General features: G+C 40.6%; 3 protein-coding genes across 5 annotated transcripts; 2 read left to right on the top strand and 1 right to left on the bottom strand.

Moving 5' to 3' along the window:
- Positions 1 to 12: 12 nt before the first annotated feature.
- Positions 13 to 1,519, bottom strand: Dim1 (thioredoxin-like protein Dim1). Of its 2 annotated transcripts, none has more exons than XM_011138206.3 (3): positions 1,055 to 1,132; positions 548 to 684; positions 13 to 317 (listed from the first exon to the last, which is right to left on the bottom strand). In XM_011138206.3, the coding sequence occupies exons 1-3, from the start codon at positions 1,130 to 1,132 to the stop codon at positions 104 to 106; spliced, it is 429 nt and encodes a 142-aa protein (XP_011136508.1). In that variant the 3' UTR covers positions 13 to 103. The 2 variants fall into 2 exon arrangements, with proteins under 2 accessions (XP_011136508.1, XP_025156016.1); XM_025300231.1 differs by having other exon boundaries at positions 92 to 275; positions 1,055 to 1,519.
- A 1,722-nt stretch (positions 1,520 to 3,241) lies between these two features.
- On the top strand, positions 3,242 to 9,356 carry Smg5 (Smg5 nonsense mediated mRNA decay factor). Of its 2 annotated transcripts, none has more exons than XM_011138191.3 (8): positions 3,242 to 3,582; positions 3,971 to 4,193; positions 4,308 to 4,490; positions 4,600 to 4,877; positions 4,992 to 5,172; positions 5,292 to 7,089; positions 7,247 to 7,582; positions 7,814 to 9,356. In XM_011138191.3, the coding sequence occupies exons 1-8, from the start codon at positions 3,509 to 3,511 to the stop codon at positions 7,879 to 7,881; spliced, it is 3,141 nt and encodes a 1,046-aa protein (XP_011136493.1). In that variant the 5' UTR covers positions 3,242 to 3,508; the 3' UTR covers positions 7,882 to 9,356. The 2 variants fall into 2 exon arrangements, with proteins under 2 accessions (XP_011136493.1, XP_011136500.1); XM_011138198.3 differs by having other exon boundaries at positions 3,243 to 3,582; positions 4,308 to 4,472.
- On the top strand, positions 9,052 to 13,186 carry Ubqn (ubiquilin). Its single transcript, XM_011138179.3, has 7 exons — positions 9,052 to 9,684; positions 9,861 to 10,059; positions 10,726 to 11,014; positions 11,238 to 11,903; positions 11,979 to 12,114; positions 12,354 to 12,486; positions 12,584 to 13,186. The coding sequence occupies exons 1-7, from the start codon at positions 9,580 to 9,582 to the stop codon at positions 12,658 to 12,660; spliced, it is 1,605 nt and encodes a 534-aa protein (XP_011136481.1). The 5' UTR covers positions 9,052 to 9,579; the 3' UTR covers positions 12,661 to 13,186.
- The last annotated feature ends 1,743 nt before the right edge of the window (positions 13,187 to 14,929 follow it).

Below are 14,929 nucleotides of genomic sequence, written 5' to 3'. Positions count from 1 at the left end.
GAATTCATTGGATTCGTTCAACTTAACAGGTTTTAATATAAAACAAAAATATAGTATTAATACTTTTTTAATATTAAAGTTGGATATAGTTTTTGTAAATGAATTAATATCGATACTTAGTTGAATAATCTTTTGGTGATACAACTAAACCTCGACCTTTCCTTGCGCCTCTGTAAACTGTTTCAATAATATCAATCATTTCCTGCTTGTCCTCCAAAGTCCAATTTATTTTATTGTTATTTCCTGTGCCTAAATCAATCATTATGTGCTTGTTCCTGAAGAAGAACATTACTGTACATGGGTCATATAATTCATACCTAAAAATTTATATATAATTAGTTTATATTGATATTAATTAATAAGATACATGGTATTGTAGTTATTAGTATAAAACTATTAAATAAACCAAGCTTCAATAATAGTAATTAATTTAATCTTGCTTTTATTCCTTTTTATCTCTCTGAGAATTATTTAATTTATTTCATTAGGTAGAATCACTAATATAATGTAGATGTTACTATATATATAAGTATAAGTATCTACGTACATTTTGTTAAAATCAGGTACTTTTGTGATATCAACCAAATAAATAACAGCAAAATTCTTAACCTTTTCTGCAATATTATAAAGAACTTCATCCATTTTCATGCACATTGGATCCCAGTCATGACCAAAGCGAATAACCTGGTAAAATGTTACATACAAATAGTTAATATACTGATTACTGAGATTGACAATTAATCCTCTATTACCCTATGTAATATTTGTTGAATCATTATATGATTTCATTACAAATATTACATTATCTCCTTTCAGTGTTATCTTTTGATTCATCAAAATTAATATATTTATATAAAGTTATAATATAAAAATACATATATAGATTCTGTATCTTCAGAAACATAAATCAATTATTTATTTTATTCAATATATTTCTACAAGTTTAAGTTTTCACAGAGCCTTAATAAATTATTCTGTTAATAAAGGATTATCTTTACATACATCCTAGATGGCAACAAGATTAGAGGTTAAGTATAAACATTCGAGAACTTACCACTACTCTGTCTTCTTCTGATAAAATAGCTTGATCGACTTGAAAGCCGTTTTCCAAATGTGACAGCATATAAGACATTTTGTAGTATATAAAATTCAAAAATTATTACGTTTAAAAAATTATCCTATCTTTTCGGCGTAAAGAGGCAGTGCCAACTTGTAATAATGTGGTAATGCTTTACGAAAATTTTTTACAAAGAACTTCCTGAACTGACGCACATTGAAGCAATAAGTTAAAATGAAATAAAATATACTTGTCTCTCAATTTAGCACCAGTGTTCATCAATTAACAATGCTCTTCAAGAAAGAACAAACTTTATGATAGTCCATTCAACGGGTTATTCATGGAGTTATTAAAAAACAAAAAATTCGTCGACTATTTGAAAGCCAGTCATTTGACTTTTGTTTCTTACTATTTATAAATAAATAACGTTATTTTACTTGTGCAGACGTACAGTTCAATTCAATTCAATTCAATAGATGGCTCTGGGTGTATAAAGCCAGCGGCACACGGTGCTTGTTTTCGTGCTGGATTGCTTGCTGGATGAAAATATTGCGTTGTGATTGGTACATTTCCGAAGATGGATGGAAATGCACCAATCAGAACGCAGTATTTTCATCCAGCAAGCAATCCAGCACGAAAACAAGCACCGTGTGCCGCTGGCTTTATTTGATTCAATGGCCGCATTCAGTAGAACAAAGTGATCAGAGAGCGCTTAGTGATTATTGTCTGTGATTGGAGCATTCTTTTAGATTCTTCAGAGACCCAGAAGTATTTACCAATCAGGAGCGAGATTCAGTGGAAAATCTAGTAATGTTGTCCAACTGTTGAGTCTGCTGAATGCAGCCAATGGCTGCGTTCAGTAGAACAAAATGATCAGTGAGCGCTTAGTGATTATTATCTATGATTGGAGCATTCTTTTAGATTCTTCATAGACCCAGAAGTATTTACCAATCAAGAGCGAGAATCGCTAAGCGCTCACTGATCACTTTGTTCTGCTGAACGCAGCCATAGGGTGCATTCAGTACTACAACCGCTCACTGAGCGCTCAATGAGCTTTTACATTTGATTGGTATATCCCTTTAGATTTAAAAATATACACCAATCAGATGCAAGAGCTCACCTAGCGCTCAGTGAGCGGTAGTACTGGCTGCGTTCAGAAAACACAACGGTTACACAACGGTTGAGTAATTCGTCAACGTTATTGGTCTGAATGTAAGGATCTAACAGTAAGGACCAATAGTTACTAAGCGCTCAGTGAGCGCTTTGTTTTCTGAACGCAACCACTGAATGCACCCAATTTGAGCTATATTAGTTGAAAGTCTGTCTGACTTGTCGTTGAATCATACTACCTCCGACTTATCATTTCGGATGCTAGCGGCTCGTAGCGGAGATTTCAGAACTAATAAAAGTAACGGGTCTAAATAAAGGCTATGCTGGCGGGTTTAAAGATCATTGGGTCAAATAGAGTAAAAATTGCATGTCATTTAGTTACAATTCTAAAGTCTTCGCTAGAAGTCGCCACCATCTACATTGGTAATTTATCGTGGTATAACTCAACGGCAAGTTAGACATATTTTCAGTATTCAAATTTTACATCGTAACAGTAAATAAATTTTTTATTTATAAATAGTACGACTTAACTTAATAACAGATCAAATAATTTTTGTTTAGGAGTTTTATAATTCAATAGCAAATCGAAAGATCTTTTTATCATCCAGTAGTATCTTCCTAGACAACACGGAGCTTCCAAAAAACATCTTAAGAATATCCTGGAGATGTCCTGAGAATATAAAATATCCTAAGAATATCCCAAGGACGATCATAAAACATCCCTTTGATGTATACTTCTGAGTTCTTAAACGAAGTCTACAATAGAAGTCGTAAAATCCTAAAGTCGTAAAAGAAATTGATTGAGCAGTCACAATTGATTATACTTCGACTTCAAAGAGAATAATTGACTGTGACTGATCAATTTTCTTACAATCTTGCGGCTAAAGGTCATTCTACGATACGTGTCGTGAGTTGTAGCCGTAAGAATTGACGAATCACAGTCGATTATTACAAAAATAATCGGCTATAATTGGTCAGTTGTTACGGCTTACAACTTACGACATGTATTGTAGACCAGGCCTACGCCTTATCTAGTAGTATGACTCAACGACTAACAAAAGAATATTAACTTGAAACGCTTGGTGACGCGTTCGAATTGGTGGATTCGACTCGTACGATTAGCAATGCGATGGGCATTTTCTCCGTAGCAGCCGAAGAAGAAGGAGGAGGTGAAAGAGGAGGACACGACACTCTATGGGCCGCGTGCAGCAGTGACGACGTGTGTCGAACGTGGGCGAATGTTGAGCTTTCTCAGCGTACGAAGAAGATGCGCGTGTCAGGAGACCGCGGGGAAATGAGTAACGAAGAGTCGGCCGGAAAGCGGGTCATGAATCGTTCAAAATGAGGAGAACTTGTAACGCCGTGGTAGAGGCCCGGACAACGGATAGCCTCGAAGCCACAAGACGTCTGCACAGGTAACAATCAATCTTCCGTGGAGTTCTGCGGAGATTCAGCTTTTGCGTAATTTTATGCAGTATCGCTAATGCGATCATGGTTAATGGGGACAAGGTAACTTCGATGAACGTACACCTAACCGCTTTATCCACTTTTTTTATCGCTTGTTTCCTTTCTTTTTGTTCATGTTGAGCCTCGAACCACGTTGAATTTATTGAGCGCGTTTGAACAAAACATTTAATTAATACGTTTAGATTTTTCCAATATTGCATAATAGTAGACATGTTTGCTGTAAAAAAAATTTACGGGCAAGTACGTTACATATTGTTCACGATGACCTTCATGTAACATAAACACGTATTACTTTTACCCCCTCCCTCCCAAACATTTATATATTTTATTTGTAAGGAGCGTGACGGAGATCGTAAAAAGATTAGATGAACAAAAAAATCGTGCCCTCACGGTATGTGATATATTTATCCCATCTGTGGAAGTTCTTCGTGTAAAACTTAAGGATTATTGCGAGAGATTGATACTGAAAGATCCTGTTGGAAATGCGCGTAAAACGGAGGAATTGTTATGGAGAAAGGCGTTCTACGATGTTGTTTATGCAGCTAAAAAATTGCGCAAGGTAGTAAATCAGTTCGATGAGTTATAAAATAAAGTTAAACGGTAATATTATGAAAATAATGAAAGCATAGCATTTTATATAAGATTTTGTTTTTAATTTAATGTTATATTTTAGACCAATCAGTGGAATGAATCTGAGAAGGCATTACTGTCCGTACATTTGGCAGTGGGTGTGGGATATTATCATCATCTGATATTAAGACTGCAATCCGAATATGATCTGGATCTTGTTGGTGTTATCGACTTTGCATTCACTCGCTTTGAGAGCATTTCGTCATACGTAAGTATGACTCCGTATGTAAGTACTCTTGCAGAAACTTTTTTTTTTAATTTATTTATCAATGCTTGATGCAATTAAATGAAGAACTTAGGTTATAAGAATTTATTTCATTGAATTGATATTTTAGGCAAGATGGATGGCTAAAATGGAGCAACCTAAATTAACTCACACCAAGGAAGTCAAACAGTGCGTCATGCGCTTAATCCATCGAAGCCTGGTGTGCCTTGGAGACCTGACCAGGTACAAATTAGAATTAGATTCAGATTGGGATCCAATGATAGCAAACAGATATTACAAGATGGCTATAGCCATTGATCCAAACATCGGAATGCCTCATAACCAACTTGGTACTATTGCGGGTGGGAAAAATTATGGTCTGGATGCAGTTTATCATTATATGAGATGGTTAGTATCACTAACATACCGGCAGTATTAATACTCTTAATAGCAAATTTATCTTGTAATAAGCATTAGTAATAACAACAGTGAAATATTACTACAATTATTATTGCTTTATAGTGTTTTGTGTCCCGAGTTGTTTGAAGGAGCAGAAGGAAATTTGAAGAGATCTATAATAACCAATTCCACCTGTACAGATGAAAACAATTTGGTTCATCATTGTGTATCGCGATTATTTTCCCTGTTACGTTTGTGGGATTACGACAACCCGAATTCGGATAAGATAAATCAAGAATGTCAGGTACATGAATAGTATATATTATATTTTACTATAACGATAAAAAGCAATGTATAATTTTATATAAAATTCTTAATTTTGAATATTGGTTGTGATAACGATTGATTTCTTTTTCTTGATAGGATCTTTTGACTGATATTGAGAATTGTTTGATAATAGAGCAATCTGAGACGAATAACACGAGTTCTCTTGAAAATGCGGATAATATAGAGACATATCTACAAAATTGCAAGAGCAGACCAGCGCTATACCTAACGGACGACATGGTATTTAAAATCGTGACAATATGCTTAATGTCAATTTCTAGATTAAAAAGCAGAGAGTCTAGCGAGGTGCAGGGTGTCGTTGCTATTACTTTAGCAATATTGTCTCAATTACTACAATTTACAATAACCAAACTGCAAGCATTGGTCATGGAAACGGCAGTACCGGACGTCGAGGTGAATGCAAATTCTTATTCCTCAAAGCTTAAAAATGCACTGAAAAAGGAGGCGCCGCGTGACGAAAGGGAAGACAGTGTAGACCATGTGCCGAAAGAGAATTCCGTTTCGAATCAAGACAATAATACATCGAATTTAAATAAGAAGGAGCAGTCGCATGCTATCGAAGGCGCGAAATCGCTGGACAATGGAGTTACGAACAATGAGACGTCCAAGAAGACTCGCGAGAAATCCAAGAGTCTCTTGAGCAAGCTACGCAGGCGAAAGAGACGAACAAGTTCCGACTCGGACGCGAGCGACACGGAGCAGCCTGTACTAGTATCATCCAGCGATGAGATGCACTCCGAGACAGAGGAGGATGACGCGCTGAGCGAAGAGAACGACGCTCTATCGGAGGATGCTCTTTCGGACGATAATACGGATGACGAAGAGTTATTGTCCTTGCGAAATAAAAAGCAATCCGACGAGAATGCGACGAAGAAAGAGATAAACGGTCATGCGGACGTTGCCGACTGTAAAACAGAGGACAGCGTCAACAAGGACGACAACAGTCAGTTGGTCAATGGCGAACAACGAGTGGCGGACGAGCAAGCGGAGCCGAAGCCTATCAGCGATCAGGATTCTGTGACGAATTCAGCCGGCAGTGCTGTGACCATCACGACGAACCCCGACTCTACCAGCAGCGCTTTTGAAGAAAGCAGTAACAGCAACTCGAGCAACACCGTCACCTGCATGGCGCAGTCGAAGAAGCAGAGCTTGAAATCGAACAGCGTCTTGAACTTATTGATCGGTAAAGAGATCCTAGCGTCCATTAAAGTTTGCTTCGACTGGTTGCGAAGCAGTCCCGACATTGTAAGAATATGCGCCAAGAGTTCGCGGATATTGCTGAAACGCGTGACGATTCTGCTGAATCTTATCAACGTGGACGGCGAAGCTTTCCTGCCTAAGAACGAGGACTCCGCGATCCTGGCGAGTGCGGAAAGACTGCGGGAGTGCGTGAGAACGTTGCCGCTGCCGGAGGACAACGATCTTAAGGGTCTGACTCTGTTGGAGGAAGCGCATCGGTCCCTCAACTGGTGCATATTGCACAAGCACAAAATGAGCAAGAGAGAGGAGACATTACTGAGGATGTTGAAGCTGGTTGAGTTCGGGCGTCACCTCAGCGCCATCGAGGAGTCGGGCGTGCAATATGACCCAGTCGAACGGCTGTTCGTCGCGAGCGACTACAGCCCATCAAACGCCCCGAAACCAGTGGGCTTGGACGAGAAGAAGTTCAATATGGAACATCCGAGAAACAAGCTTATGAGGCACATGGGTAAGCTTTGGTTGAAGGCGGAAGTGCGTGCCTTGGAAAGCCAATTGCACTTCCGACTGATGTCACCGTACCTTGTGCCCGACCACGAAGCCTTGGCCAAGTATACACCGACCCTTAAGCGCTTGGTGTACGCCAAGATATTCGTAGTAGTGATTCCCGCGGCTGGTGAGTAAAATGTGTCACTGTAATCGCAAGCACTATAATAGAGCTTCCTTTATACTACGTTAGTTTAGAATCGTGCACCACCGTGTGTGTGATCGTTTGGCGATTATGATTATTTTACACCTACAACAGGCAATAACGCCAATTTCGTTTTCGACAGTCGTCTCAGCGTTGGACGAGGTGAAGCGTATTAGCGGCCAAGCGAGAGAGGCGACACGATGGCTGGAGATTCAACTGAGACGTGGCACGAGATTTCTACGAGCGCAGAGACCTCATGAGCGTCTAGCGTTGCCACTGATTAAAGGACCAAGACCGAAGGATAAAGAGGCCTGGTTGTTCTTTCAAATCATAGAATGTTGCCATTATCTCACTCAGCAGGCAAAGGCCGGTTTCACCGGTGACGGGGAAGCGCCGGTCGTGACTCTCTTGACCGGCTGTAATCCGGACGAGAGGAAGGCTCTGACTTTCAGTCCTGATGGATTAGCGAAAAGTGCAGGTGATTATTCTCTACGTTTCTCGCTTTTCCTCCAACTCGTCATAAGACGCTAATGTGAAGTAATTAACATTCAATATTAAGGATTTCGCGTTAAAGTTGACAATTTATCGTTGGGTTTCGTGTGCGGTAAAGATGTAAATGAAAGCGAGTCGACCGGTTTAACATTATAATAGTAGCCAATTTTGTTGCTAATGGCTAGCTTTGTTTCATCGACCGATGACTTTCGTCTAGGTGTTAATCTGGAGCACATCGAATCGTTTCAAACCAAGTGGAAATCGTCGAGCAAGAGTCACGGTTGAGCGAGGAACGCTTCTGCGTGATCATTCACTGCTGTTCTCACCTTGGAAGTCGCCGACGACTTAGAGCGAGGTCATATCGGAACTTGTTCGGCTAGACACACCCGGACTCGATCGACAACAGGAAGAGACAGATAAAGAGAGAGAGAGAGAAGAAGGGGTTGGAAACCCGTGAAAGGGAAGATCAATCGATTGAGTTTTGTGAGCACGGCGAAATCGGTGCCGATGGGACGTCCTTTCCCGCAGCGCATACAGAAGAATTTTAAGTAACGAAATTACATTTTTCCTCTCTTTCTAACTATTCATATTGCCATTTATGTTTGAAAGAATTGTATTTTTAAGTAAACAATTTTTTAAATAATCACAACAATGTTTTCACCAGCCACATGAAAATCCCGGCGAAGTCTCGAGCTCAGAGCGATTGTCCGTAGGCGCAAATGATCGTCTTGTCGAAAAATAAAAAAGAAATAAAGCGCATAATGCAAACGGCCGGAGCGTATCGTCTATGTCAATCGAGACAATCGAAACGTCTAAAAAGGTCTAAAGGTTAGGAAACGTTCATCGTTTAATACATATTAATTACGTAGGCACGAGAAATATTACGCACGACTCGCCGTACGATAAATCTCACCGATTCCCATCGTTTGTAGACTTGTCTCGTGTTTATCGCGACTTTATCTCGTATATATGCGTATATGTGCGTTCGACGATTATATTTTACTACGTGTACAAAGAATGTGTGTGTGTGTGTGTGTGTAAACCAAACGGCACTGTGCGTACGGAATGTTTCGAATTGACCTTGAGAAATATTAACGTTTATATTCTCAATTTGTAATATCCGAACGCCGGTATTTAGTCTTCGGTTCGTAAAATATTTCTCGTCGCGCAGAAGACCCTCTCCCCCCCGCATTAAACTCGCACGGGAATTCCTGAGTAATATATTCGTTAATTTCTCAACACCTTATTTTCCGGACTATGCCCGGCCGCGCGTGTATCAAGTACGTGGGTGTTGCGTATCGGTGGTGCGAGCGGTGCTTTGCATCTGCCTGTGTGTGTGCGACACGATTATTCCGACGAAAGCGAACGCGCATGCGCGGCAGTGCTTTTGCGTTGCGGTAGTGGCAGCGTGACATAACCTAGCGGCGGTTTGTCGTCGTGTTTGCCTGTGTATCGTCGTTGGTTTACGTGTCGGCGGAGGAACGGCCGTGGTCGGGTGGTCCTCGCAACGCGCACCACGCTCGCACAATCAGTCGGCAGACGTGGACGCGTATCACGCGATCTCTCGCGCGGCGCGGTTATCGTGATGGCCGAGCCTGAAACGCCGAGCATCGTGCATGTTGGTCATCGTTATACGTCCATCGCACAGTCTCTCTAGTTCCGCGTACTGGAGTTGTCGGTGAACGAGTCCGAGACGTAGTGTTGCTTGTTGCGTTGCGTTCGAACATTCGAAGCGTGAGCGTGCGAAGGAGCGAGGGAGTGTCGTCGTCGGACGGCTGTGTCGTAGTTTTTTTACACGATAGCACGCAATACCGCGGTCGAGTACGACCACGGTGAGTGAGAAAAGGAGAGGCGGCGAGGAAGAGAGAGAGAGAGAGAGAGAAAGAAAGAGAGAGAGAGAGAGAGATAGAGTGAGAAAGAGAGCGAGCGAGCGAGCGAGGATCGCGCGAGCGTCGAAAGTAACGAGTCATCTACCGATCCAAGATGGCAGAACGTCAGGAGGGTGGTCCGAAGAAGATCACCATCAACGTGAAGACGCCGAAGGAGAAGCAGAGTGTGGAGATCGAGGAGAATGCGACTATAAAGGACGTGAGTATGATAACGATGGCAACCGTTGTCTTTTAGCAGCAATATTCGCTGCTCCGTATTGTCGCTATGTTTGGCGCATCGCCAACCGTCAGCTGTCAAACGGAATCGCGTCAACTTGGTGTTCCTAATTTATTTGTTTTTCTTCCTCCCCCTTCCCCGCTTTGACACGCCGGCAGTTTAAGGAGGTAGTCTCGAAGAAGTTCAATGCACAGGCCGATCAGCTGTGTCTGATCTTTGCCGGTAAAATCATGAAGGATCACGAGACCCTCAGCACGCACAACATCAAGGACGGCCTGGCGGTACACTTGGTGATCAAGGCACCGCGCTCGGCCACTACGTCGAATCAAGAGTCCACCTCGACTCCGAGACCTCAAGGTATGAGTGAACTATTTGGTCACTATGTGTCTTAAATGCTGGGCATTGCGGTAGAATTATTAGAGCACGGTGTTGTATGGTCCAAGTATCTGGAAATTTTGGCAAATTGGTAAATGGATGGTAGGAGCATGTGTACAGTATTCTATTAAAGTTCTAATGTAATTAATATTATATTGAAACATTGTATAATATAATTAATATATTCATTTAATATTCTTATATATAAAATGGGCCTATCATGTTTTGATGTATATTTCTAAGAAAGCAAATACTTTATTTTGTTAGGAAAAAATATTTAATTTCTTATATCTTATATCTTATAAATTCTTATATCGATCAAACAATGGATAAAATACACTATTAAAGAGGCAGACTTATACAGAAAAAAAATACTCATGTCTCATCTGTGACTGCAAGGTGTATCAAGTATTGTTGCTTCATAAAAATTCATTAAGAATCTTGAATGAATTAATATACCTTGACCTATTGCACTTAGCTAATTAATATTCTTATCGATGCTTTTCAATCGTCATTCCGTTTCATATACTTTCATTTTCCTTAAATTTATATTGGAATATATGTTTGCAAATATATAGTTTCCTATATGGGCAGATTAATATTTACAACAATATTACTGATATCTGCAAATGTATTTATCAATTACAGCTGATGTGAATGCTAGTCCATTTGGTCTGGGCAGCTTAGGTGGATTAATGGGATTGGAATATCTTGGCTTGGGATCTGCTAATTTCATAGACTTGCAGCAAAGAATGCAACGGGAGTTATTGTCGAATCCAGAAACGATGCGCCAAGTGCTTGATAATCCTTTGGTCCAGAATCTAATGAACGATCCGGAAAATATGCGTAATCTGGTCACCGCCAACCCTCAGATGCAAGAGTTGATGCAACGAAACCCTGAAATCAGTCACATGCTGAACAACCCTGAACTGTTACGGTAATTATTATTGTGTCATTGAATTGGAATCGACGTCTAGTTATAGAGCTAATTTAAATACAATACCAGTTGTATTTTTCATTTATTCATTTTCCCGTTCACTTTATGTTTTCGATTATCCTTACCTACTAGTTACATTCGATATTTTAACATCTAAATCGAGACTGATTTATTTAATTTCACTCGATATTGCGCAATATTGCATGCAAAATTTTATTTACAGCCAAACCATGGAACTAGCTCGTAATCCGTCGATGCTGCAGGAATTAATGCGATCGCACGACCGAGCTTTATCCAATTTGGAGAGCATACCCGGCGGTTACAGCGCCCTGCGTCGCATGTATCGCGATATTCAGGAACCAATGCTGGCGGCTGCAACGATCGGTCGTAACCCTTTCTCCGCTCTGGTGGAGAACAGCAACTCGTCCAATCAGGACATACAGAATCCGCAACAAGGTCAAGAGAATCGTGACCCTTTGCCGAACCCGTGGAATCCGAATCAGAGTGAAACAACTAACAATAGCGCGGGACAGCAGAATCAGAGCAGGGGTTTGTTGGATTCACCGGGAATGCAGAGTCTCACCGCTCAGATGATGGAGAATCCACAGCTGATGCGAAACATGTTAAACGCTCCTTACACGCGATCCATGCTGGAGGCGATGGCAGCTGATCCAGCGATGGCGAACCGTGTGATCGCTGCGAATCCATTCCTGCGTGGTAATCCGCAGATGCAGGAACAGATGCGTGCCATGATGCCCGCTTTCATACAGCAGATGCAGAATCCTCAGATACAGAGTGTCGTTACCAATCCGGACGCACTGGCCGCCATCATGCAGATACAGCAGGGTATGGAGCAGCTACGTACCGTCGCTCCTGACCTTGTGGAGAAGTAAATTCTTTCGTTCTCGTTACATCAAAGCAATTCACGGAATTTCATGTGACTTAGTGTGTGCGTATGTTTCAGTATGGGTCTTACAGTCCCACCACCGGTCACCACTACGACGTCTAATACCGGTGGCACGAACTCCAGTACACCGACCACCACCCAATCGTCAGACACCAACCAACAGGATGCGTTCTCCCAATTCATGGCACGTATGGTAAGAATCTCTCTTGTTTAATTCCTAGACTGCACAATTTAATTACATAACGGCATCTCACAGTGATGCGGACGCTTTGAGTTGAAATTGCCTAAAATGTATATTAGTAGAAGAGTTCTCAAAGTCTCAAAGAATTTGGAACTTAAAAGTTGTAGAGAATATTAGGTACTTTATCGATATTCTTGGCGTAACATTGGACAGATCTGTATATCAAATCATATTTTATTGATGTGTGTTAGGTCTCTGCGATGGCATTAAACCAAGGTGTAGAAGTCGACGGCCAACCTGTACCTCCGCCAGAAGAACGTTATAGAGCACAGTTAGAGCAACTTACGGCTATGGGTTTCCTTAATAGAGATGCTAATTTACAAGGTTAGAACTTCGATACGCTATTATTTAGATTTTCCTTATATATTTGATATGTTTGATTAATATCTCAGCATCTAAATATCATTTTCTTACTTTCCAGCATTAATTGCCACATTTGGAGACATAAATGCTGCTGTTGAGAGACTACTCTCCAATGGGCAAGTGTCTATGAGCTAACCACCAATCAGCAATACCGTTATTCCATTATTATCTTTAATTTTCTCTTTATTTACCTCGTGCGGCAGACGCGGTGAGAGATTTTTGAGATAACTGGCTGTCGAAGAAAAAAAAATATAAAATTATGCCCCCTCTTCTTCGTCCTCGTTCTATCCGTTTCTCAGTCTTGACGCAATACACGCTACCGACATGTTCAAAATTTGCATCTTTTTTCCCCATTTGAATTCAGATTTGTCTGTGTTTAGACGTTAGAGAAAACGGCATAGATATTGATAACTACGTTCCGGTTATTCACTCTTTGAATCTCCGTTCTCGGTTTGTCTCTGTCCCGTATTCTCTTCGATGTGCTCTAAAACTAAGTAGCTCTGTTGGTGTCATTATTCTGTGTAAATTTCTTTATAAAGCAGTCCTGTGCGGTAGTCGCTGCGACACAATCATATTCACGGCAGTTCTTTACGGCGTATGTCCTTGTAATCTTTCTTATAGAAACACAAACTGAAACCTGCATGGAAAATCTAGATTGCCACTATTAAGGAGCTAGCTTCTCGGCTTCATCGGTCAAGTTGATTCGCAGTACTCAATCATCCTTTTGCTTTCCTTTGATTATTCCGATATATTTATAGTCGCTCGTAGCGAGATATGTTGTTTGTATACGTTTCGAATAAACAAGGAGAAAAAAGAACAAGTAAGAAGAAAACAAAATCAGCATGGAATGAGTAATGCTTTGACACGGATTTCTCGATCGTTTCCTCGTAACGAGAATACACCTTTGGTATATATATGTGTGTGTGTGCGTGTGTGTGTGTATATATATACATAAGGATATATATAAATACACATATATTAGTGGAATTTACACATTACACTCGGAGGGCACGACTCGATGATCCGTACTATAATAAGTTTTCCATGTGAGTTTTATAGAGATACCAAACGTATGAGACGACAACTGCTTTCTTTGAATTGCATACTAGCGTGCACAATCTCTTTGTTGGTTTAATTTGATCGTAGCGTAAAACTATTATCATTAAGCGTTATACATATATATAAATATATATATGTATGTATGTATATATATGTGTGTATATATATATATATATATGTGTGTGTCATATACAGCTATTCTAGCTTTGTATTACAAGACATATATATATAGATATATATATATATATATGTGTCTTGTAATACAAAGCTAGAAATTTGTAGCGTGATTATTGAGAAACATGACATAGATTGTTTATAGAGGAATGTGTGCGCGCGGTATGGGTCGACTTTACGCACGATCACGTCCACGCGCAAAAAAAAATGCGTGAATTCAAAGGAACACCTAATCGTCGGTTAGCTATAAAGCGTAAGGATAAAAAGAAAATGTATGTTGTAAATTATCTTTTTTCGAAGAGAAGCAGCTATATGATTTTAATATTTTTGATTGATGTACGATTACATAAGTATCCATGCGCATTATATTATCTTTTATGTGTATTCAGTATACATCACTGGATGAGACATTCTGCTGTAAAAGCGATTATATTACAAAATAAAGTTACGGTTGATTCATATTCCTCGATCGACTATTGCCGAACGGACTTTTCAGCGTATCGACTAGAACTTGTCTCTGGATTGCTTTTACTCTAACACTAATACATCGAGTGAAATTGTAGATTTGTAATTAGAAAAATTATTTGTTCATATACTCAGAAAAGGAATTGAACAGATATATTCCACTTTCTTGGTATTTACCTTTCTGAACTAACTAACTGCTACGTTTAACTGCATCATTTTATATACTAATTTCATCTCGTGTCTTCTCTTTCGCAAACGAATATTTCCTTTCTGCACTCGCGACAATGATCCAATAAGGCCAGCACGTAAGGAAAAAAATTCGGAGGATCTGTTATTTTAATAATTCGATAATTCATTTCAAATGGTTTTTTTTTCCCACACAAGTCCATGTGTCGATATTTTGGAGATACGCGGATACGCGACTATAGCGCGGTTCGCATGTCCGTCACAACGCGACGCGGCGCGCTGCTCCTCGCTCTATCGAGCCGGGCCAGTCAGTCAGTTGTGTCAGTCGCTCGGCCGGTTCAGTCAGTGAACGCACGCACGGTGGAACGGTGCACCAGCCATAAACGCCGGCTCGAGGCGCAGCAGCTGCTGCTCGGCAGTGTCGGTTGACGTTTCGCCGCCGTGAGAAACTCGTTGGCGAGTTTGCGCGCGCGCGTGTGCAGTCGGCGCGGGTATGCGGGCAGCCTCGTTGGCTGGCTGG

Source organism: Harpegnathos saltator, unplaced genomic scaffold (assembly GCF_003227715.2).
Source record: "Harpegnathos saltator strain DR-91 unplaced genomic scaffold, Hsal_v8.6 scaffold337, whole genome shotgun sequence".
Taxonomy (NCBI): domain Eukaryota; kingdom Metazoa; phylum Arthropoda; class Insecta; order Hymenoptera; family Formicidae; genus Harpegnathos; species Harpegnathos saltator.
Note: the sequence above shows the minus strand (reverse complement) of the source record. Positions and strands in the feature narration are given on the sequence as shown.